The 25,086-nt window shown below is 43.7% G+C and overlaps 1 protein-coding gene across 3 annotated transcripts in view; it reads left to right on the top strand.

The window, feature by feature from the left end:
• LOC120993346 overlaps window positions 1–25,086 on the top strand; it is a 98,770-nt gene that overhangs the window by 35,861 nt on the left and 37,823 nt on the right. For 2 of the 3 annotated variants that reach the window (XM_040421872.1, XM_040421871.1), the window contains exons 3-5: window positions 5,346–5,663; window positions 19,321–19,410; window positions 19,482–19,560. In XM_040421872.1, coding sequence (XP_040277806.1) covers window positions 5,346–5,663; window positions 19,321–19,410; window positions 19,482–19,560 — 487 coding nt within the window. The remainder of the gene's footprint in view (window positions 1–5,345; window positions 5,664–19,320; window positions 19,411–19,481; window positions 19,561–25,086) is intronic. The other variant, XM_040421873.1, reaches the window with a different exon arrangement.

Below are 25,086 nucleotides of genomic sequence, written 5' to 3'. Positions count from 1 at the left end.
ATGACAGTTATGGGGGGATCTGTGGATGACACATATATAGCATCTTATGCTATGTGTCATCCACAGATCCCCTCCATAAGTGTCCCTGTAGTGAATGACCCTCAATACACGCTGGGGGCCGGCATCTGCTTTTATAATGACAGCGGGGCCCGTGCAGTGATTGTATTCTACTACACGGGCCCCGCTCACTGTATGATCCTATGTCTAATAGTTACCGTAATTGTAATTGTATGTAATCAGGAGCGCTGTGTATTGCTGGTACTTACAACTAGAAGCGGTAGGTAGCAGAGAGGAGGGAGGAGGGAGAAGGCAGGCCGGGAGGACGGGCGCTGGCAGCGTGAGTCACACGTCATGCATCCACGCCGCCTGCTTCATTCATTCATAAAGTGGGCGGCGCAGACGCATGACGTATGACTCACGCTGCCAGCTTCCGTCCTCCCGGCCTGCCTCCTCCCTCCTCCCTCCTCTCTGCTACCTACCGCTTCTAGTTGTAAGTACCGGCAATACACAGCGCTCCTGATTACATACAATTACAATTACGGTAACTATTAGACATAGGATCATACAGTGAGCGGGGCCCGTGTAGTAGAACACAGTCACTGCACGGGCCCCGCTGTCATTTTAAAAGCAGATGCCGGCCCCCAGTCCCGCCTCCCTCACAGCTGATACACCCGCCGCACGGCATCGCGGCGGGTGTATCATTGAAAACCCGACAAAATCGGCAGCATTCGCCGTATAAGACGCACTGCTATTTTCCCCCCACTTTTGGGGGGGAAAAAGTGCGTCTTATACGGCGAAAAATACGGTAATTCAAAATGAACTTTCTGTAATAGTTCGCAAAACCCAGAATGCGCATCAATGCCTTCTGATTCTCAGGAAGCTCCCACTCAAGTACAGCATGGACCTTCTCCGGATCCATGCGAAAACCAGAAGCAGAGAGGAGAAAACCCAGAAATTGAATCTCCGATACCATAAAAAGACATTTCTCCAGCTTGGCGTACAATTTATTTTCCTGCAGAATCTGCAGAACCTGAAAAAGATGATCCTGATGGGTCTGAACATCAGGGGAAAAAATCAAAATATCATCAAGATACACCAATACAAATTTCCCCATTAAATGGTAGAAAATACTATTAACAAAATGCTGAAAGACGGCCGGAGCATTCATCAGGCCGAAAGGCATAACGAGATTCTCGAAATACCCGTTAGGAGTATTAAAGGCCGTTTTCCATTCATCCCCCTCTCTGACCCTGACCAGGTTGTACGCCCTTCTCAAATCCAATTTGGAAAAAACCTTGGCCCCAACAATTTGGTTGAAGAGGTCCGGGATCAGAGGAAGGGGATAGGGATCGCGAATCGTGATACGGTTCAGCTCCCTAAAATCTAGGCAAGGTCTCAGAGAGCCATCTTTTTTTTTAACAAAAAAAAACCTGCGGCAACAGGTGATTTTGAGGGACGAATATGCCCCTTATCGAGACTCTCGGAGATATAGGTTCGCATTGCGATTCTTTCCGGTTGTGAGAAATTGTAGAGGCGTGCTTTTGGCAGCTTGGCGCCGGGAATGAGGTTAATGGGACAGTCAAACTCCCGGTGAGGAGGTAGCTCCTGAACACCGCTCTCGGGAAACACGTCCGAGAAATCAGAAAGAAATGATGGCACAGTTTTAGTAGACACCTCTGCAAAAGTCGCTGTGAGACAATTTTCTCTACAAAAGTCACTCCACTCATTTATTTGCCTTCCTTGCCAATCAATAGTGGGGTTATGTCTAGTGAGCCAGGGTAACCCCAAAACTAGAGGAGAAGGCAATCCGTTAAGGACAAAACAAGATATATCCTCCACATGAGTGTCACCTACAGCTAGCCGGATATTGTGAACAATGCCCTTCAGGGATCTCTGTGAGAGTGGAGCAGAGTCAATAGCAAAAACAGGTATATCCTTTTCTAATGTGCAAACCTGAAAACCATGCATGGCTACAAATTGAGTGTCAATAAGATTGACGGCCGCTCCACTATCGACAAAAATCTCACAAGAAATGACTTTGCTCTCTAGCGCCACCCTGGCAGACAGGAGAAAACGGGAACTGCAGGTCAGAGGAAAAGCATCAATTCCTACATCAACTTTGCCCAAAGTAGCAGATGAAGCAGAATTTGATGATTTACCTTTTGAGGTATTTCTCTTATTATTGCTCTTAGTACAGTTCAAGAATCTCCTAGACGGACAAACATTTGCCAAATGAGCTATGCCCCCACAACAAAAACACACCATACTCTGAGGACTAAATCCTCTTTTATCAGGTGCAAGTCGACCTAGCTGCATGGGCTCCTCCTCAGAGGGGACCGAGACAGGATGAGGCCTCTGCACACTGAATGAGTGCGCACCACTGCCCCTAGACTGACAATGGCTGGACAGAGAGGTCTCGTTTCTTTCTCTTAGACGCCTGTCAAGGCGTACCGCCAATGACATGGCAGACTCTAAGGACGTTGGTCTCTCATGGAAAGCAAACGCATCTTTCAATCTCTCTGAGATACCATGACAGAACTGACTCCGGAGTGCAGCATCATTCCAACCTGAATCAGCTGCCCATCTCCAAAATTCAGAACAATAAAGCTCCGCAGACAGTTTGTTCTGGCATAAAACACGTAAGTTAGATTCGGCCAGAGCAACACGATCCGGGTCATCATATATCTGCCCCAGGGCCACAAAAAATCTTTCCACGGATCGAAGGGAGGGATCCCCTGATGGCAGCGAAAAAGCCCAAGTCTGAGCATTACCCCTGAGCAGGGAGATGACAATCCTCACCCTCTGCTCTTCATTACCAGAGGAGTGGGGACACAAGCAAAAATGGAGTTTGCATGCCTCTCTGAAGCGAACAAAATTCTCACTGCCCCCGCAGAACGTTTCCGGAAGTGAGACCTTTGGCTCGCAACAGACTCCATGAGCCGGAGCAGAGCCCAATGCTTGAAGCTGAGACATAGATTGACGGAGATCCGCTACTTCCAAAGAAAGACCCTGCATGCGGTCAACCAGGCCAGAAAGCGGATCCATGTCAAAAAGGACGGTTTTGGTGGATTATAATGTCACGACTGTATGTGAGCAACAAGAGCATACACAGTTAATAGAGCTACTGACCGGACCCAAACTAGGGAGGATAAAGGGTGACCCCTGTCAGACCCTCAAAGCTCTCCCTATGCTGCTAAAGCACATGCCCGGATCCAAATGGTGGAATGGGGCATGCCCACGTACCTAAGACTGATGACCACTGTAACCCCTACAATAGTGGAAGGGGCACGGCCACCGGTGCCCTGCTCAGTATATGGAGGGAACCGTGGCCGCCTCAGATCCAGTCAGAAAATAAACAGGTACACAACAATGTCTGCACACTTAGCTGAAGGGGCTGCAGCCGCAGAGAAGACGGATCCAAAGACAGCTGGCAATATCTGGAGTGCTTGCTGCAGCAGAACACAGGTCCAGTGAAATGAAAGCTAACAAGTGAAGATACTCAAGGAAGAGCAACAACTCAAATGAGAACTATAATCCACAGCCTAGAAAGGAGGAGGGGTGATTTAAAGGGAGGGAAATCAAACGCAGGAGGAACAGCTGGGAGGGCTCCTCCAAGCTCTAGTAGTGACATCATCACATGGGTGGAGAAACAGAGCTGTGAGAACGTCTCAAAACTCTGGTAGTGACACTTACCATAAAGAAAAGAGTGGATTTCTATGTTTAGAAAGTGAATATACATATTACTGCTTTATTCACAAGATATGATTATAAAGAAACCAGTAATATTTGTTAGCATTCTAAGTATAGAAAAAACAAGTTCACAATATGATAAGGCTGTAGCCTGAAGGTAAGTGGTCAGTGTTGCATGTAGAGATTTCAGGTTTGAATCTTGGGAAAAAACTTTCAGATTTTTTTCTTCAGATATTTTTTATCCCTCATTTAACCCAATTAATTAATTAAAGTTTATAGCCTTGTTGTATAGAGAATACAATTTTGTATGTTTAGAAAGCTAATACAGAAAGCTAATTGCTAGTTTCTATATATTCATATAAAGTGCCTGTGAATAAACCAGTAATAAGTTTTTAGGTTTCTATGCATAAAAAACACTATTTTTAATATAGTAAGGTTATAGCCTTTTATTATGTGTTAAATGAGATAGAAAAAATAACTGAAAAAAACATATATAAGCCTCTCCTGGGACTTGAACTTAGGATCTTTACATGCGAGACTGACCACTTACCACCAAGCTATAGCCTTACCACATAGAGAAGAATGTTTTTTCTATTCTTAGAAAGCTAATACATATTACTGGTTTCTTTATAATCATATATTGTGAATAAAGCAATAATATGTTTATTAGCTTTCTAAACATAAAGATTTACTTTTCTATTTATGGTAAGGCTATATTGCATATCTCATACACTGCGTACATACTAGGACATAGCTCTAGGACACAGCTATGCCTTTAATATTCTGATGTCTTGTCTTGTAAATCAAGATTACAGAGCACAGGCGGTGATCCAAAACCAGTGCTCCAAGGATTCGTCCCTGTCCCCTGGTGCTCTGACTTATTTGCATATTAATAAAAATGCAAATATCTATGCAGCCGTTTAGCATATAGACAAAATAAAGGTATAGTTTTAATCAACAATATGAGCCCTACCAGGCAGTATTCCTGGTTTAATAGGGTTTGCCATGCTGACAGAGACACTTTAATATGAACTTTACTATGGCAAACCTGGGAGCTCTCACAAAGCTTCTGACTGCCAGAGTAAGCAGCTCCTGCAATCTCACTGATGGGGGCTGATTCGGCATCTCAATCTCCATAAATGAATGTTCAGATGCCATGGTCGCAATTGACCTCATGGACACTGCTGGCAGGTGTCTTCTGTGTTTCTTAACCCATGTGCTAATTGTTGTTGAGTATAATCGAAAAAAATTCCAGGACATAGTTATAGTGCTAATGTCCAATATATAGCCATATTATAGTGAATTTCAGTATGAGGCTTCTATACAAGAAGGCCTAACACACAATTCATTGCACAGTAAGGTCTGGTGCGCATTCATGGTATGGTAGATTTTAGTGTACCACCGCTGGGCACAATTGCCCAAATCGCAGTTAAATCTTCAGTCAAACTGTACTTTATCATCCCATATCCAGCTACACTGCACATGCACTTTACATGCAGCACACTAATAAAAAACTTATTTTGGCAGACTCAATGTACCATAAAAAGTTATGGCTAAGGAAAGGCAGGAAGAAAAAATGAAAACGCAAAAAAGAAAAATGTTCAAGGGGTTATGGTACATTAATTATTTGTATTTTGTTATTGTAATACCTACAGGGCTACCATCCAGATTACATGTGGCTATTTTTAAGGCTTATGACAGTGTGGAAATGAATTGTGAATATAATCAGAAACAGACATGGTCAAAAGCCTGGTACAAGATGATGGGTCTTGATAACCTTCAGTGGCTGGTTCATTCTGACGGAAACATCAATATGGACTACAGTTCAAGATCTACAGTGTTTGTTAATGCACAAAAGAGAGTTCTAGAAATGAAGATCACAAACCTGGAACTTTGGGACAGTGGTTTATATCAGTGTCGTGAATCAGGAGGTGAAACCATCTTAAATGAAATCTTGCTGCTTGTAACTTCAGGTACAGTAAGTGTTACATATTTTGTGGACCATTCTGTCAATATCAAAATTATAACCTACTCACCCCACACCCCAAAAGAAGTTCAATACAAAAATCAGGTTTTCTACCTATATAGCCAACTTTCTATTACAAAGTTTTTCAAATACCCTTTTCCCCATTACATAGCCATGTTCTATTCAGAGCTTTAACTCCTTAAGGACACAGCCTGATTTCACCTTAAGGACCAGGCCATTTTTTGCAAATCTGACCAGTGTCACCTTAAGTGGTGATAACTTTAAAAGGCTTTTACTTTTTCAGGCGATTATGAGATAGTTTTTTCATCACATATTGTACTTCATGACAGTGGTAAAATGAAGTAAAAAAAAAAAAATTTTATTCATAAAAAAATACCAAATTTACCAAAAATTGGGAAAAAATTGCAAATTTCAAAGTTAAAATTTATCTACTTCTATAATACATAAACAAGAACACACATATACATGAATAACAAAATTATTTTATTAAATAGTCACAAAAAAGAACAACAAATAGACAATAGAAAATATAGTAGGTATGAGGCAGTAATGTGGTGGTGCTACGAATCAGCGCCCCACCAAGGCTACACCAGATCGCTGTGCCCCCTTAATGCACACCTCCTACTAGCCTGAAATTGCTGTACAGAGATAAAATCTCACACGCTGGCCAGAAGAAAAACGTGCACTTAAGTGGTCATGCAGGTGATACAATGCCACCCAAATTGCAAAGGTTAATGGACATAGTGTATGAATATAATATCCAAGACGTCAGACACACTTGTGTGCCATATCCATCTAACACACAAATAATCACAACCGGCATGTAAATCACCTATCTGAAAGTAATGGGGAACCAACCTTAGAGCCTTGGTGAGCGCACCCCGACGCGCGTTTCGCTCAGCTTTTTCAAAGGGGCGCCCCTTTGAAAAAGCTGAGCGAAACGCGCGTCGGGGTGCGCTCACCAAGGCTCTAAGGTTGGTTCCCCATTACTTTCAGATAGGTGTTTTACATGCCGGTTGTGATTATTTATGTGTTGGATGGATATGGCACACAAGTGTGTCTGACGTCTTGGATATTATATTCATACACTATGTCCATTAACCTTTGCAATTTGGGTGGCATTGTATCACCCCAGGGACAGGGGTGATGCCATTACCATGAATTGTGGACAGTACAAGGACATCCCTCTTGTCCGTATATCTGACCAGCAACAGGTTTTCACTGGTAAGGGCACGGGTCTCACCCCTGGGGATAGGTACCTGGAGGGGGTGGGCAGGGAGGCCGCGTTGATCTGGCGGCGAGGGACTGGAACAAGGGGATACTAATATAAAAGTTATCCACGTACAGGTGATAACCTTTATCTAGCAGTGGGTGTGTAAGGTCCCACACAAGTTTTCCGCTAACACCCAGAGTGGGGGGACATTCTGGGGGTTGAATACGGGAATCTCGCCACTCCTACACACGAAACTTGTAAGTGTACCCTGAGGTACTCTCACAAAGTTTGTACAGCTTCACGCCATACCTCGCCCGTTTTGAGAGAACATACTGGCGGAAAATGAGTCTCCCCTTGAACGCAATGAGAGACTCATCAACCGCGACCTCCCTTCCAGGAACATAGGCCTGTACAAATTTGGTCTAAGACCGGCCTGATTTTGTACAGGCGGTCATGGGCAGGATCACCTTGGGGGGGACATGCTGCATTATCTGAATAATGCAGGCATTTCCGGATGGCCTCAAACCAGGTATGTGTCATGGCCGTACTGTAAAGTGGGGTCTGGTAGAGAACGTCCCCACTCCAGTAATGCCTGACACTAGGTTTCTTGACTAGGCCCATGTGCAGAACGAGACCCCAAAATGTCCTCATCTCGGCTGCACTGACTGGGGTCCAGCCAACGGGCCTAGACAAAAAGGAGCACGGGTGTTGAGCAACAAATTGTTGGGCGTACAGGTTTGTTTGCTCCTCCATTAGATTTACAAAGTGGTCAATGAAAAAAAGACTAAAAAAAGTCATATTCAGTGAAGCCCACTGTGGAAATCTGGATTCCTGGTTGGCCTACAAAATCAGGAATCACGGGCTCATAACGCTCTGGGGTACACCAGACAAGTTCACCGGCAGGGGGCTCCGGTGGATTTAACCGGTGGGCCGGAAAACTAGTACGAGTCCCACAGCTGCTCATACTAGGGTGGGCAACAGGGTCCCTAGCATGGCGGTCCCCTTACTCTTCCTGGCGGCGTCTCCGCCGCCTTGGGGGCTCATCATCATTGCTAGATGATGAGGAGGACGTGGATGACAACAGGAAAGTGGGGTCATCCTCGTCCTCACTAGTACCAGGACATCAGGGCGTACCTGTACGCCCTGTGTCCTCAAGAGGTTAAAAAAGCAACATTCTGTTAAAGCTATACAATTTTCTTTTCCCTTATGAAGCAATTCCAGTAACATAGTAAGGCTTCATGTACACGATGATATTTTTGCTCCGCATCTGATCTGCATTTTATGTGGTTCGGACACACTGCTATCCGCATTTTTTGGGGATGCAAAAAAATGCAGACAGCAAAAATGTGGCTGTTCTGCAAATTATAGAACATGTCCTATTGTTATCCATGTTGCAGATAAGAATAGGCATTTCTATAATAAGGACTGATGAAAGTGCGAGATGCACTTGGCCAGCATCTGTATTTTGCGGGTCCATAATGAACTGGACCAGAAGGGGATCACAGGTAATTACAGACATAGTTAATGCAAACAATGTTTCAATTTTTCCTCTTACTCTTCCCACTTTTCCAACACCTCCTGAAATACCCACACATCCATTCACCCAGCAAGGAACTATTCATCTCTTCTTACATTTTACCTTCTCATCTGATCGCTTGCACAAACCTGTTTGCCAACATAAAACACTTCCTTCCCAAACACACACACACTCCTCATGCCCTCTCTTATTCTCATCTATTAACACTTTCTCTGCTTCTCCTTACTGCTGGTGATATCTCTCCAAATCCAGGACCCCCTCAGCAAATCCCCACTATCACCTCCATGTCCCACCACAAATCTCCTTCTACAAATTTCTCCAACCCCTTAAACCTAATAACCATTCCTCTGACCCCCTGCTCCTTTGGTTCCACTTGCAGGAGCATTATGGAACGCGCGCTCTGTCTGTAACAAACTGTCATACATTCATGAACTGTTCATCTCTCAAAACCTTTCCTTTCTGGGTCTCACTGAAACATGGCTGACACCCTCAGACACCTCCTCCCCTGCTGCACTCTCTTATAGTGGATTTCAATTCACTCACACCCCCCGCCCCGGCTGCAAACATGGTGGAGGAGTTGGTCTCCTCCTATCAGACACCTGCTCCTACAGCCCAATTCCACTGCCACCCTCCATTACGCTCACCTTATTTGAAGTACACTCTGTTCGCATCTACTCTCCCTCCAACCTTCAAGTAGCCGTCATTTACTGCCCTCCAGGCCCAGCCACCATCTTTCTTGACAACTTTAACACCTGACTACTACACTTTCTTTCTGCCGACATCCCCACTATCATCATGGGTGACTTCAACATCCCTATTGACACATGCCACTCGGCCGCCTCTAAACTCCTGTCACTCTCTTCCTCCTTCGGCCTATCACAGTGGTCTTCAGTTCCCACCCACAGAGATGGTCACACTCTGGATCTGATCTTTACCCGCCTCTGCTCCCTATCTAACCTTTCTAATTCGCCTCTCCCCCTATCCGACCACAACCTACTCACCTTCTCTTCACTGGTCTCTTCTGCTGCTCCCCCGGTCCACACACTAACACACCCCCGCAGGAACCTTAAACATCTCGACTTTCACTTGCTTTCCGACTCTCTTCTCCCACTCTCTACCATCTGTTCCCTCCTAGACCCAGAAGCTGCTACCACCCTATATAACACCACAATAAGTACAGCTCTGGACACTGTTGCCCCCCTCACACACAACAAAACCCGAAAAATCAACAGACAACCCTGGCACACCAACCTGACCAAAAAACTCAGACAAGCTTCCAGGGCTGCTGAGCGGCAATGGAAGAAATCCCATTCAAATGATCATTTCACCGCATACAAGCAATCCCTCCTCATATTTAAATCCTCACTCGCTGATGCAAAACAGGCCTACTTCTCATCTCTCATATCTTCCCTGTCACACAGCCCTAAACAACTTTTTAGCACTTTTAACTCCCTTCTCCGCCCCCCAGCGCCCCCACCCTCTTCTCTCTTCTCAGCTGAGGACTTTGCCAAATATTTCAAACAAAAGATAGTCAACATCAGAGAAAGCTTTACCACACAGTCCCCACAGACCCTCTACACAACGGCTCGGTCCCCTTCTCCCAAAACCCGCTTCTCCACCATTACAGAAGAAAAACTCTCCACTCTACTCTCCAAATCTCATCTGACCACCTGTGCACTTGACCCAATCCCATCCCACCTCATCCCTAACCTCACCACAGTGTTTATCCCAGCCCTAACTCATCTCTTCAACCTATCACTAAACTCTGTTGTCTTCCCCTCTGCTTTTAAACATGCTACCATTACACCCATCCTCAAAAAGCCTTCACTTGACCCATCTTCCTTGTCCAGTTATCGCCCCATATCACTTCTTCCGTATGCCTCAAAGCTACTTGAACAACATGTCCATTCAGAACTGTCCTCCCACCTCTCCTCCTGCTCCCTCTTTGACCGCCTACAATCTGGCTTCCGACCCCACCACTCAACCGAGACTGCCCTTACCAAAGTCACCAATGACCTACTGACAGCCAAAACCAAGAAACAATACTCTGTCCTCCTTCTCCTTGACCTGTCCTCTGCCTTCGACACTGTTGACCACTCCCTTCTGTTGCAAACTCTCTCATCTCTCGGCATCACCGACCTGGCCCTCTTCTGGATCACATCATACCTCACAGACCGGACGTTTAGCGTCTCCCACTCTCGCACCACCTCCTCGTCTCATTCCCTCTCTGTTGGTGTCCCGCAAGGCTCTGTCCTAGGACCCCTGCTCTTCTCTATCTACACCTTTGGCCTGGGACAGCTCATAGAGTCCCATGGCTTTCAGTATCACTCCTACGCTGACGACACACAAATCTACCTCTCTGGTCCAGAAATCACCACCTTACTATCAAGAATCCCACAATGTCTATCTTCTATATCATCCTTCTTCGCCTCTCACTTTCTAAAACTTAACATGGATAAGACAGAATTCATAATCTTTCCCCCATCTTGTTCAACCCCCTCAACAGACCTATCTATCATGATCAATGGCTGCACACTCTCCCCGGTCAACAAAGTCCGCTGCCTTGGAGTGACCTTGGATTCTGCACTTTCCTTCCGACCGCAAATCCAAGCTCTTTCCACCACCTGCCGCCTCCAACTCAAAAACATCTCCCGCATCCGTGCTTTCCTTAACTTTGAATCTGTGAAAATTCTTGTACATGCCCTCATTATCTCTCGCCTAGACTACTGCAACATTCTCCTCTGTGGCCTTCCATCTAGCACTCTCGCACCCCTCCAATCTATCCTCAACTCTGCTGCCCGACTAATCCACCTCTCCCCCTATTACTCCTCTGCCTCTCCCCTCTGCCAATCCCTTCACTGGCTCCCCATTGCCCAGCGAATTCACTTCAAAGTACTAACAAATACATACAAGGCCGTCCATAACCTGTCCCCTCCCTACATCTCTGAGCTACTTTCCAGATACATCCCCACACGCACTCTTCGATCCTCACAAGACCTCCTTCTCTCCTCTCCTCTTATTGCCTCTTCCCACAATTGACTCCAAGATTTCTCCCGTGCATCCCCCATTCTCTGGAACGCGCTACCCCAACATATCAGACTCTCACCTACATTGGAATCCTTCAAAAGAAACCTGAAAACCCACCTCTTCAGACAAGCCTACAACCAGTGACCCCGCTGCCTCTATACCGCCATGACCAACTTAACTCACACCTACTGTGTCCTTCACCCATACCATATAGATTGTAAGCCCTCACGGGCAGGGCCCTCTCTCCTTCTGTACCAGTTTGTAACTTGTCTTGTTTATGATTAGTGCAATTGTCTGTATTATGTATGTGCACCGCTCATCATATGTACAGCGCTATGGAATGAATGGCGCTTTAATAATAAATAATAATAATAATAACTGCGACCCCAAAAGGTAAAAGACAATTTTCATTTTAAAAAAATTTCCACTCCAAATATGGCAATGAAATAACTCCTTGGATCAATATCCCATCGCCAGTAGCACCCATAATTAGTGTTGAGCAAATCAAAACATCCAAAGTGGAATTTGACCGAAAGTTTAGAAAAAATTTGATTTGCTGTAAGGCCGAATTTCCTTGCGCTTCATGGTAACAAATATTTTTTCCTAAAATGGAGACTAGAGTTGTCTTAAAAAGAACGGGAAAAAAAATACTTACCTCATCCACTTGTTTGGACAGAAGCAGTCCGCTCCTCTCTTGAGTGGAAAAGGCCTGCCGAAGGACCTGCGCTTAGCGTGATGACGTGACCTAGCTCTCCTAGCATGATCATGTGGTGACATCATCATAGAGAGATTTGCGGACTGCCTCTGCGCGAGTAAGTGGATGAGGTGAGTGATTCAAAAAAACATATTGCACGGGCGTATTACCTTTTTTAACAGCCGTTAGATGGGTGCACTTTTGTCTAAGTGGCGTTAAAAACAGTCCCATTGATTGACAGGCTGAATAGGGTTTTAACATAGTGATTCGTGACAAATTAATTTGTAAAAAATTGAATCTCTTGTCAAACTTCGGCGAAGCTGCCGAATCTAATTTTTCGAAACTTTGCTCATCTTTACCCATAATGTAATACTTTCAAGAAACGCATGCACGCACACGCATGCAAAAGTTCGGGGTATAAATAGATTTCTGAATTAAAGTGGTTCTGCAGTTTTTTTAAACTGATGATCTATCCTCTGGATAGATCATCAGCCTCTGATCGGCGGGGGTCTGACAACCAAGACCTCTGCCGATCAGCTGTTTGAGAAGGCAGCGGCGCTGGCAGTAGCGCTGTGGCCTTCTCGCTGTTTACCGCATGCCCAGTATCACTGGCCTGGGCACAGCTAAGCCATATTCAAGTGAACAGAGCTTAGCCCCGCCCATGCTATTTATACTAGTCGTGATGTCACTGGGCCTGCGGTAAACAGCGAGAAGGCTGCAGCTCTACTGTCAGCGCCACAGCCTTCCCAAACAGCTGATCGGCAGGGGTAACAGGTGTCAGACCCCCGCCGATCAGATGCTGTTGCTCTATGCAGAGGATCATCAGTTTAAAAAAACTGCAGAACCCCTTTAAACTTTGATATATTTGTATATTTGTTACTAGGCCCTTCAACTGTATTTTTCTGAACTAAAGTAAGCTCGATTTTCTAATTCTGAAGTTCATCCTTTCCATTTATTGCTTTAGTCACCCATCTTAGAATCTGCACCCTCTCTACTATATCTTGTACACAATTTGGAATATTGTGTACAGTTGTCAGCACTAAGGTCTGACTACTGATTTCTAAATTGGAAGAATTATTTTATTATATGTGTAGCTATATGTCACGCCCTGCCCTGTGGGTGGTTTGAGGAGATCTGTCAGAATTGCTGCACGTGACTCGACCTGATAGTTTGTTTGTTGTGGGTTTGAGCACAGTTCCACCTTCTCCCAGGTGGTGTTCTTTTGGTGATTAGTGAAGCTATTTGTACCTCCCTTTTTCCCTAAAGCCTTTGCAGGTTATAGTTCTACCTTGTGTGAGCTTTGGATGCTTGGTGGATCGTCTGCCCCTTCTCGTATCAGATAAGTCTTTTCCCTTCTCTTTTCCCTTTTGGTTTCTGTTTTGTCTTGGCCTCTAGTGGGGACGCTAGCGCCTTCGGTGGTAGAAGGCGCTGGGTGTCTCTTACCCCTTTTCCCTATTCCTGAGGGTCTGTTTAATGTGTTATAGTCTTAGGCACGGGGACATGTGTATATCTACCATTGAGGTATGCACATGGACTTAGCAGCCTAGGGAAAGTGTGTCAGGGATTGCTAGGACGTGACCTTGTTTTTCCCTAGCTTGTGGGTCCTAGTCCGTTGTTTTAATTTGTCTTTCAGTTTGCTGTTTCCTTGCCTACCTATCATGACATTATAACCTGCCCTACCATCATCTTTTGCAAAATGGAGGCTATTGATGCTTTGGTTAATCGCGTGCAGGAATTGTCTTTAGAGGTAGCTGACCTCCACAATTCGGTTGCACGGTGTCAGAGTACTTTGGCGTCTGGTGCCGCCAGGGGAAACCAGGTCTGCCTGGAACCTAAGGTCGCTCTCCCTGATAGGTTTTCTGTGGGAAGTAATACCTTTGTCCGGTTCAGGGAGTCCTGTAAATTGTATTTTCGTCTGTGTCTGATTTCATCTGGAGACGAAAACCAGAGAGGAGGGATTATTATTTCTCTGCTAAAAGGTGACGCTCAGTCCTGGGCTTTTTCTCTGCAGACCGGTTCTCAGTCCCTCCGGACGGTGGATGAATTTTTCAGATCCCTGGTCCTGATTTATGATGACCCTGACCGGGTCTCCATGGCTGAATCTAAGTTATGCAGTTTGTGGCAGGGCGAAGGCACTAGAAGATGGGCGACTGACTCGTAGTGGAATGATCCTGCACTCCGTAGTCATTTCTGTCAGGGTCTATCTGAGAAATTAAAAGATGCCCTTGCATTTCTTGAAAAACCTGATTCTTTGGAGGCGGCCATGTCTTTGGCCGTACGGATTGTTAGACTTCTTAGGGAGAGATGCAAGGTTCCCTTCAGACAGGGGGTGCTGTCTGGTGGGGAATCAGTCCCTCCTGTCCCTCGGGGTACTTTGACACCTGAATTAGGGGCTGGAGAGGAGCCTATGCAATTGGGTCAGGTTACTTCTTGCTCTGGTAATAGGAATTTTAGGAAGCTGAATCGACTGTGTTACTTCTGTAGTAATAAAGGTCATTTCATTAATGTATGCCCCTTTATTAAACCGCTAACTGGTAATGAAAAACAATTTGGGGATTCATTCAAAGGAAAAAAAAAAAACTCCCTTACGCTCGGTAGCGTGAATGGGAAGTCAGAGCAGGCATATTCGTATCCTACCTGAAGTACCCAATTTCTCCTGCCTGCTATGGTGGCGCTAGACTCTGGAAATTTTGAGTTAAAGGTATTTGCTGACAGTGGTGCAGGGGTTAATCTTATTGATTTTCAATTTATCCAGAGTCATGCTTTCAAAACTAGCGCTTTAGGCATGGAGATACCAGTGTTTTCTATAGATTCTGCCCCTCTCTCGCAAAGAAGTCTAACTCACACAGTTCAGGATATTCATTGGAGGGTGTGTGATTCTCATGTTGAGTTTATTTCTTGTTTTGTTATGAAAGGTTTGCCCGCTCCGATGGTTCTGGGTTTACCATGGTTGATAAAACATAACCCTACCATTGACTGGCAAACTAGACAAATTTGTAATTGGAGTGAATTTTGTATGAACAATTGTCTTAATGCCTCTATTTCGGGGGTATCCACTATGGTGTTGCCTCAGTTTCTTTCCGATTTTTCAGACGCATTCTCGGAGGGTGGAGCTCAGGAGTTGCCCCCTCACCGAGAGTATGATTGTCCAGTCAACCTTATCCCCGGAGCTAAATTGCCTAAGTCTCGGTAATATAATCTTTCTCAACCCGAAAGAGTAGCTATGCAGAAGTATATTACCGAGAGTTTGGCAAAGGGTCATATTAGACCATCTAAGTCTCTTATGGCCGCTGGCTTCTTTTTTGTAAAGAAGAAAGATGGATCCTTTAGACCGTGCCTAGATTTCCAGGAACTGAATCTCATTACTGTCCGGGACCCTTATCCCCTTCCCTTGATTCCAGATCTATTTGATCAGATTGTCAGTGCCAAGGTGTTTTCTAAGTTGGATTTAAGAGGAGCTTATAATCTGATCAGAATCAGGGAAGGGGATGAATGGAAGACGGCCTTCAATACCTCTAAAGGACACTTTGAGATTTTAGTCATGCCCTTTGGTTTAACTAATGCCACTGCAGTCTTTCAGCGCTTTATCAACTACATTTTTCATCATTTGGTGTGGAGGTTTGTGGTTATTTACCTCAATGACATACTTATTTATTCTCCCGATATGAAGACCCATCAGGATCATTTGAGACAAATGTTATTGATCCTTCGGGAGAATAGATTGTATGCTAAGTTGTAAAAATGTGTGTTTGCTGTTCAAGAGCTGCTGTTTTTGGGGTACTTGCTTTCTGCCTCCGGTTTTTGTATGGATCCCGAAAAGGTCCGTGCAATACTGGAAAGAGATCGGCCGGAGAATCAGAAAGCCCTGACGCAGTTTTTAGGATTCACGAATTACTGCAGAAAATTCATCCTGAATTATTCCACCATTGTCAAACCTCTGACAGATATGACTAGGAAGGGCGCTGACTTCTCTGTCTGGTCGGAGGAGGCATTGCAGGCCTTTTCTGCTGTTAAGAAATGTTTTGCTTCTGCTCCCATTCTGATGCAGCCTGATGTGTCTCAATCCTTTATTGTGGAGGTTGATGCATCAGAAGTAGGTGTCAGAGCAGTCTTGTCGCAGGGTCCCTCTCCCAGAAAATGGCGTCCGTGTACTTTTTTCTCCAAGAAACTCTCGGCTGCCAAAAGGAATTATGATGTGGGGAATAGAGAGATGTTGGCCATCAAACTGGCCTTTGAAGAGTGGCGTCATTGGCTGGAAGGGGCTACTCATCGGATTACGGTATTTACCGACCATAAGAATCTGGCTTACCTGCAATCTGCTAAGCGTTTAAATCCTAGGCAGGCTAGATGGTCATTATTTTTTACCAGGTTCAATTTTGTGGTCACCTATCGCCCTGGGGTTAAAAACGTCAAGGCGGATGTGTTGTCACATAGCTTTCCTGGGGGGGAGATTCGGAGGATTCCCCTCCAATTTTGGCTAATGGGATGGTGGTTTCCGCCCTTTACCCCGGGCTGGAGACGGAAGTGTTGGGGGCCCAAGAGGAGGCACCTGATTCTTGTCCTCCAGGCAAGTTGTTTGTTCCCTCTGAACTGCAATACAAAGTGTTCAAGGAACATGATAAGACTGTCCTTTTGGGACATCCTGGAAGTTGATCCATGGTAGATCTTATTTCTCCGAGATTATGGTGGCCTGGGTTGCGTAAAGATGTTGAAGGTTATGTAGCAGCTTGTGAGACCTGTGCTCGCGCAAAGGTGGCTCACACGCGACCATCGGGATCTCTTCTTCCTTTGTCCATCCCGTCTCGTCCTTGGACGCATTTGTCCATGGAATTTATTACTGATTTGCTGAGGTCTTCTGGGAAAACTGTGATTTTGGTGGTAGTGGACCGCTTTAGCAAGATGGCTCACTTTGTACTATTATCAGGTTTGCCCAATGCGAAAACCCTTGCTCAGGTTTTTATTGATAATATTGTGAAACTACATGGTGCACCCTATGATGTGGTGTCTGATAGGGGGACGCAACTTGTTTACAGGTTTTGCAGGGCGTTTTGTTCTCGCCTGGGTATTCAGTTATCTTTTTCTTCAGCCTTTCATCCTCAGTCGAATGGTCAAACAGAGCGCACTAACCAAAGCCTGGAGACATATTTGAGGTGTTTTGTCGCTGAGAATCAGGATGAGTGGTCATCGTTCTTGTCTTTAGCGGAGTTTGCCCAAAATAACTGCAGTCAACTGATAAGTCGCCATTTTTTGGCGCATATGGTTTTCACCCTAAGTTTGGTACTTTTTCTGGGACCATATCTTTTGGGATACCGACGGAAGAGAGGTTCTCTTCCTCTTTGTCATCTATCTGGCAGAAGATTCAAGTCAATTTGAAAAAGATGGGTGAAAGATATAAAAGGATGGCTGACAGGAGACGCATGACTGGTCTGGTGTGGGTGATTTGGCGTGGTTGTCCACTAAGAATATTAAGCTGAAAGTACCCTCTTGGAAATTGGGTCCAAGATTTATTGGTCCATACAAAATCGCGGCCATTGTCAATCCGGTGGCGTTTCGTCTGGAACTTCCACAGGCCTGGAAGATCCATGATGTATTTGACAGGTCCTTGTTGAAAAAGTATGTAGAACCTGCGGAACCATCTCCTTTGCCTCCTCCTCCTGTTTTGGTTGATGTTAATCTGGAATTTCAGATCTCTAGGATTCTCGACTCTCGTGTTCTTCGGGGTTCCCTTCAGTACCTGGTGCATTGGAGGGGATATGGTCCCGAGGAAAGAAGGCCGCCTTGTGAACGCCTTTCACAGGGCACACCCGGATAGAGTTGGGCCTGGGTGTCTGAAGGTCACCCGTAGAAGGGGGGTACTGTCACGCCCTGCCCTATGGGTGAGGAGATCTGTCAGAATTGCTGCACGTGACTCGACCTGATAGTTTGTTTGTTGTGGGTTTGAGCACAGTTCCACCTTCTCCCAGGTGGTGTTCTTTTGGTGAATAGTGAAGCTATTCGTACCTCCCTTTTTCCCTAAAGCCTTTGCAGGTTATAGTTCTACCTTGTGTGAGCTTTGGATGCCTGGTGGATCGTCTGCTCCTTCTCGTATCAGATAAGTCTTTTTTCCCTTTTGGTTTCTGTTTTGTCTAGGCCTCTAGTGGGGACGCTAGCACCTTCGGTGGTAGAAGGCGCTGGGTGTCTCTTATCCTTTTTCCCTATTGCTGAGGGTCTGTTTAGTGTGTTATAGTCTTAGGTACGGGGACATGTGTATATCTACCATTGAGGTATGCACATGGGCTTAGCAGCCTAGGGAAAGTGTGTCAGGGATTGCTAGGAGGTGACCTTGTTTTTCCCTAGCTTGTGGGTCCTAGTCCTTTGTTTAGTTTGTCTTTCAGTTTGTTGTTCCCTTCCCTACCTATCGTGACACTATCCTCCCTTTGATGCATCCCATAATCTTATTTTCCTTCACAGCAGCTGCCTGGCACTGAATCTCACAGTTAAAATATCCCTATGTCTATGTTATGGTGTGTTTTTCCATTTAGTATGTAATGTAATATCCATGTTCCTTTTACCAAGTTGTTAACCCTATATAAAGCGATGTCAACCTCTTTTGCAATTTTCTGTGCAAGCCTCCAACTTACATTATTATACACAGGTCCTTATTCTTGTGATCCGCAGGGGTCCCAGTGGTTGTTTTAAGTTGTTTTAATGGGACAACCCCTTTAAGTATACAGTCAACATTCAGTGTTGAATAGTTGCTTATCTATAGGTGAAGAAGTAGTTGAAGAAATACAATCGCTCCCAAGTTCTGGTGCTTTGGGGCCCATAGGCCATGATTGTAAATTGTTCATAGGTGGCCCTATGAAAGATTTAGCATCATAGCCCATGAGCTACAAGTTATGCCTTTGTCAAGTGCATTAGGAAAGTCTCCAGACCCCAGAATGTTTAACATTTTTGTTAATGTATTTAAAAGAAAAAGCTAAAATATTGTAGTAGCATGTATACCCATTACTCAGGACTTAGTTGAAGCACCTTGGGTAGTGATTACAGCATCCAGTTTTCTTGTGTATGATGCCACATGGTTTGGATACCTGATTTGGGGATTTTTTGCCATTCTTCTTTCTACATCCTCTCAATGTCCGAAGGCACTGTATGTAGCAAAATAACTATAAAATATATCTTGTTTCTTTCAGAAGAGATGTATGAAGACAGTTCAGAGTATTCTACATTAGCGGTCTCAGAAGGTTCAAGTACCTCTCCTAACATAGTTCAAAATAATATAGGTAAATAAAACACAGTCATAATGAGCATTGACTAGTTATGGCAATTTATTTTTACTGAATCATCTTTGCAGATAAAAAATATGTGAGTCCAGTTGATGTCAAATCTAATGTCAGCAATGGACAGAATGGTAACTCTACAGGGGAAGGCAAGTAAGTAGATATATTCTGTCAACTTGAAATGACTGTAAATATTATGTTTAATGTTCCGCTGTGTGGCCCATATGACCAATCTATTAATTCATCTTTGGCATCAGTAAAGTAAATTTCAAAGCTTAGAAAAGCCTGCATATGATGTCAAAAAACCTCTAATAAAATTTTTCAAACAGTTAGTTGGGCACCTAAACCACATCATTAATAAATAAAGTTATTTCTTTATAAGAGTAAATCAATATGGCCAGATCTGATTGATGAACATGAATATGACCAACTTTTGATAATGCATACAGAACTTTTCTAACATACACTATTTGAGCTTATTTGTGGGATGATGATTTTAACTGCTCATGATATCTCATTCCAATGCCACTTCAGGACAGACAGCCATGCTATTGATCCATTTTTCTCTTGATATGTAATGAAAGTGTATCTAAATAGTGTGAGAATAACTTGGTGTGAAATGGTGATGTACATTATGAGATGTGATTTAACATGGGCACAAAAAAAGCAACCCTGCTGCACTTGCATTGACAGAATTTGCAATGTATAGGTGTGGGCAAAAGGTAGAACAACAAGTATTCGTTTTCATCGGAGTGTCTAGGACACCACTGTCCTGGAAGCAGTGTAAAGGCGTAATTAAGGAAATAAAAGTGCACGTACAAGGCAGCAAGGGAAACCAATATAATTTACACTAGAGGAAAAGGGGTAGTAACTGGAGCAGTTGTCAAGTGATAGTTAGTTTTACTTGAGTTTGCATTGGCATATTTTATGTCACATTTATCAAATGTCACATGTTTAATACATTTGTCTTATCCTTAAAGGCTATGTATACCTTTGGGGCCAATTTTTTTTATTCCTGCACTGTACTCATTTTGAGCTAATAATCATTATTTCAATTGTTGAGCCCCTTTCTCTGTAAGCCTTGAGATTCTCTAGTAGCAGGTTCTGTATTTTTTCTGTTTCCTATCATGCAGCTCAGATGACAGCTCCTCATCTCTGATTTTTAACCTTATAAACACTCATAGCTCAACTCTTATGTTACTGATAAGAATGTGGCTTAAATACGTGTTTATAACCTTTTAGAAATTTAGAGATAAGGCGGGTCATTTATTAAGACCAGCGTTTTAGATGCCAGTCTTAATACCCCTTTGCCCCGGATGTGCCTAAGTTATGGAGAGGCGCCGGCCTAAATGTATGCCAGCTTCCTTGATGGTGTAGATTTAGACCATTTTGGCATAGAAAATGATAAATGAGATGGGCCTCCCGGTCAGCACCCTTCCCAAACCACACCACACACCCTTTTTTAGACCTGGTGTGAGCAGGGAAAAGTTGCCATATACAGTACAGACCAAAATTTTGGACACACCTTCTCATTCAAAGAGTTTTCTTTATTTTCATGACTATGAAGGCATCAAAACTATGAATTAACACATGTGGAATTATATACATAACAAACAAGTGTGAAACAACTGAAAATATGTCATATTCTAGGTTCTTCAAAGTAGCTACCTTTTGCTTTGATTACTGCTTTGCACACTCTTGGCATTCTCTTGATGAGCTTCAAGAGGTAGTCCCCTGAAATGGTCTTCCAACAGTCTTGAAGGAGTTCCCAGAGATGCTTAGCACTTTTTGGCCCTTTTGCCTTCACTCTGCGGTCCAGCTCACCCCAAACCATCTCGATTGGGTTCAAGTCCGGTGACTGTGGAGGCCAGGTAATCTGGCGCAGCACCCCATCACTCTCCTTCATGGTCAAATAGCCCTTACTTTCAAAGTTTTCCCAATTTTTTGGCTGACTGACTGACCTTCATTTCTTAAAGTAATGATGGCCACTCGTTTTTCTTTACTTAGCTGCTTTTTTATTGCCATAATACAAATTCTAACAGTCTATTCAGTAGGACTATCAGCTGTGTATCCACCTGACTTCCCCTCAACGCAACTGATGGTCCCAACCCCATTTATAAGGCAAGAAATCCCACTTATTAAACCTGACAGGGCACACCTGTGAAGTGAAAACCATTTCAGGGGACTACCTCTTGAAGCTCATCAAGAGAATGCCAAGAGTGTGCAAAGCAGTAATCAAAGCAAAAGGTGGCTACTTTGAAGAACCTAGAATATGACATATTTTCAGTTGTTTCACACTTGTTTGTTATGTATATAATTCCACATGTGTGGATGCCATAGTTTTGATGCCTTCAGTGTGAATCTACAATTTTCATAGTCATGAAAATAAAGAAAACTCTTTGAATGAGAAGGTGTGTCCAAACTTTTGGTCTGTACTGTATCTGAAAATAAATGACCCCCAAGGTTTATTAAATGACTGGCACAAAGTGAAAGTACGATTTTAATAGCTAAATGGCAGAATATTTTTAATAAGGACCAAGTGGAAAAAAAATTAAAGCCAAAATGAGTAAAGTGAAATTATAAAAAATGTGTACATAGCCAAAACCTAACACTTTTGTCTAGAAAAGCTACTCCAGTTTTCCAACTCCACCCTCCAACTGGAGTGAGATTGTGACTTTTAAAAAAAGTGTCAGTGATAAATTTGGAGTAAAACTGATTAACATAGCTAACCATGCCCATTTTCCCACCCATATTTCAGAATTTGAGTGAGAGGTGTAAAAATGCAAAAAGCCCCTCTCCCCCATTTTTGAGTAACTTGAAGCCAGAATTCTGGAGTGAAGGCATGATAAATCAGGGCCATAGAGAGAGACACACAATAGATCAAACAAGCAATCCGTATAAGAGGAGAATAATAAATAAATAAAAACACTGAAACTGACAGAGGAGTGGAGACAGAAAAAACTGTTAGAATAAATTAGCAAGTGTTGGAAAACTAAATAGCAAAAGATTGAAAAATAATAATGTATCTGAATTTAGAGACAGCAAAGACAAATAGCTTCAAGAAATAAAAATGAGGAAGTGTTTTCAATGTCAACCAAATCTAAGTACAGTACCTTTTTATCAGGGTTGTTATTACATTATTTTCAAGGGACATTCCCATAAGACAATGGTATTTTTAAAGACAAAATAAAAGCATTTTTTTTATTTTTAGAATTTTTGGTTCTCTTTTTAAATTTTGACAGTACTATGCTATTGAAAATGAAACACAAAACATTGGTCTGTAACAGTAATAACAGAGTGAAAAAGTTGTGCATGGGACAACAGAATAATCTCAGTTAGCAACACTGGTGTACAGGGAAGAATTATCTGAAAAGGGGATCCCCATTGAAATTGTAGGTGGAGGACTGGAATTATTTACAGAATGACAGCTGTGTTGTTTTCTTGTTGGGGTAAGCTAAACATGCAAACAGAAGAGCAGTGCATTGATTAGTATAATGTGAGAAGTCCTGACCAGCAGCACTTCTGCCCATGCACTAAAAAAAATTCTTAGGCCTCTTTTACACGGGCGTCGCGTGTAAGGGCCGGATAGGATGCGATTGCGTTGCGTTCTTCAGTTTTTTCCGCGCGAGTGCAATTCCTTTTTGCACGTGCGTGAGAAAAAACTGAATGTGGTACCCAGACCCGAACCCAAACTTCTTCACTGAAGTTCAGGTTTGGGTTAGGTATTCTGTAGATTTTAATATTTTCCCTTATAACATGGTTATAAGGGAAAATAATAGCATTCTTAATACAGAATGCTTAGTAAACTGTAGGTGTTAAAAAATACAAAAAAATAACTTACCTGTTCCAATTGATCGCGCAGCCAGCATCCTCTTCTTGCTTCTTTCAGGACCTGTAAAATAACCTTTGGTGATGTAATCGAGCTCACCACGTGGTGAGCGTGGTGACGTCAGCGCAGGTCCTGCTAAATGAAGATAGAAGATCCTTCTATCTTCATTCAGCAGGACCTGAGCTGACGTCACCGTGCTCACCACGTGGTGAGCGTGATTACGTCACCAAAGGTCTTTTTGCAGGTCCTGAAAGAAGAAGCAAGAATAGGATGCCCGCTGCGTGATCAATTGGAACAGGTAAGTTAATTTTTTTTATTTTTTAACACCTCAATCTACAGTTTACAGTTTACTAAGCATTCTGTATTAAGAATGCTATTATTTTCCCTTATAACCATGTTATAAGGGAAAAAAATACAGGAAAAACACTTGAATGGGGTCCGGGGTTGCTTTCATCCCTATCATCTCCTAGCAACCATGCGTGAAAATCGCACCTCATCCACACTTGCTTGCGGATGCTTGCGATTTTCACGCATCCCCATTCATTACTATAGGGCCTGCATTGCGTGAAAAACGCAGAATATAGAACATGCTGAGATTTTCACGCAATGCACAAGTGATGCGTGAAAATCACCGCTCATCTGAACAGCCCCATTGAAGTGAATGGGTCCGGATTTAGTTTGGGTGCAATGCGTTCACCTCACGTATTGCACCCGCTCATAATTCTCGCCCGTGTAAACGGGGCCTTAGGGTCCATTCACATGTCCATAGTGTATTGCGGATCCGCAAATTGTGGATCCGCAATACACCCGGCCGGCACCCCATAGAACTGCCTATTCTTGTCTGCTATTTTTTTACGGAGCCGGGGACCGGAAGTTCGGGCCCGCGCTCCAGAAATGTGGATGCGGACAGCACACTGTGCTCCAGCAGTGATGAAGATTTCAGATACTAATGGTCTTATGTCACCTTGTGTTAGATTAGAAAGCCTAGGCATTGTATTGTGTTGTGGCTACACAAGGGGGACCAAGTGGTAAGTCACAAGCAGGTCTAACACCTTCAAGGGTAACCCCGCTGCTGATAAATGTGTGTTTATGTAGTTCTAGATGTCCTAAGGCCTTGTGCGTAGCCTTAAGGAAATATGTTTAGCTACCTGTTTAGTCATCAAGCTGACCGTGCAAAAAACTTTATGTAGACCTTGGTGCTGGGAAGGGATTACAGGATGAAGCCACCCTTCTATTTGCAGGCGTCTCATAGCATTGTGGAGGGATTACAGTACATGATACCCCCACGCTTCCGGTAGTACTAGGGTTTAGTATCCACAACGGGAGTATTTGAGCGCTTTGTGCAGTCTTTTTAGTTCTCTGGTTATTACCGAGAGGGACAACTGTGGACACTCTACTCATACGGGCAGGAACCTAGTGGTAGTCGTTGTTATATCAGTCTATGTATGTCATAATAGTAACTAGTCTCATGCAGCACTCTAACCTTCCTTGGGTACCCATAGAGGCCCATTGAATCAAGGGTTGTCATGATTAATGGTGCTTTTAAAAGCATTACCAAAATATATAAGGAAAATATACGGAGCTGGTGGGAGATCCAGATGTTCGAGATCTATCTGAAAAATCAGATAGTCCCCAGAGGGCTCAGAATCCCTCTTCTCCCAGCAGCCCAGGTGAGTTCATCAGAGTTCTTACGTAAATGGGAGCAGGAATCGATAGCGTCCTCCTTCCGTTTAATGTCTCTGCAGTTGGAGGAGGAGAGAGCGCTATATGAAAAAAACCCTAGCGAACTCTCAATCCAAATTGAGGCTGTGAAAAAATTCTCAGCACATACTGAGTTTGAAAAAAACAAC

Source organism: Bufo bufo, chromosome 3 (genome assembly GCF_905171765.1).
Source record: "Bufo bufo chromosome 3, aBufBuf1.1, whole genome shotgun sequence".
Taxonomy (NCBI): domain Eukaryota; kingdom Metazoa; phylum Chordata; class Amphibia; order Anura; family Bufonidae; genus Bufo; species Bufo bufo.
Note: the sequence above shows the minus strand (reverse complement) of the source record. Positions and strands in the feature narration are given on the sequence as shown.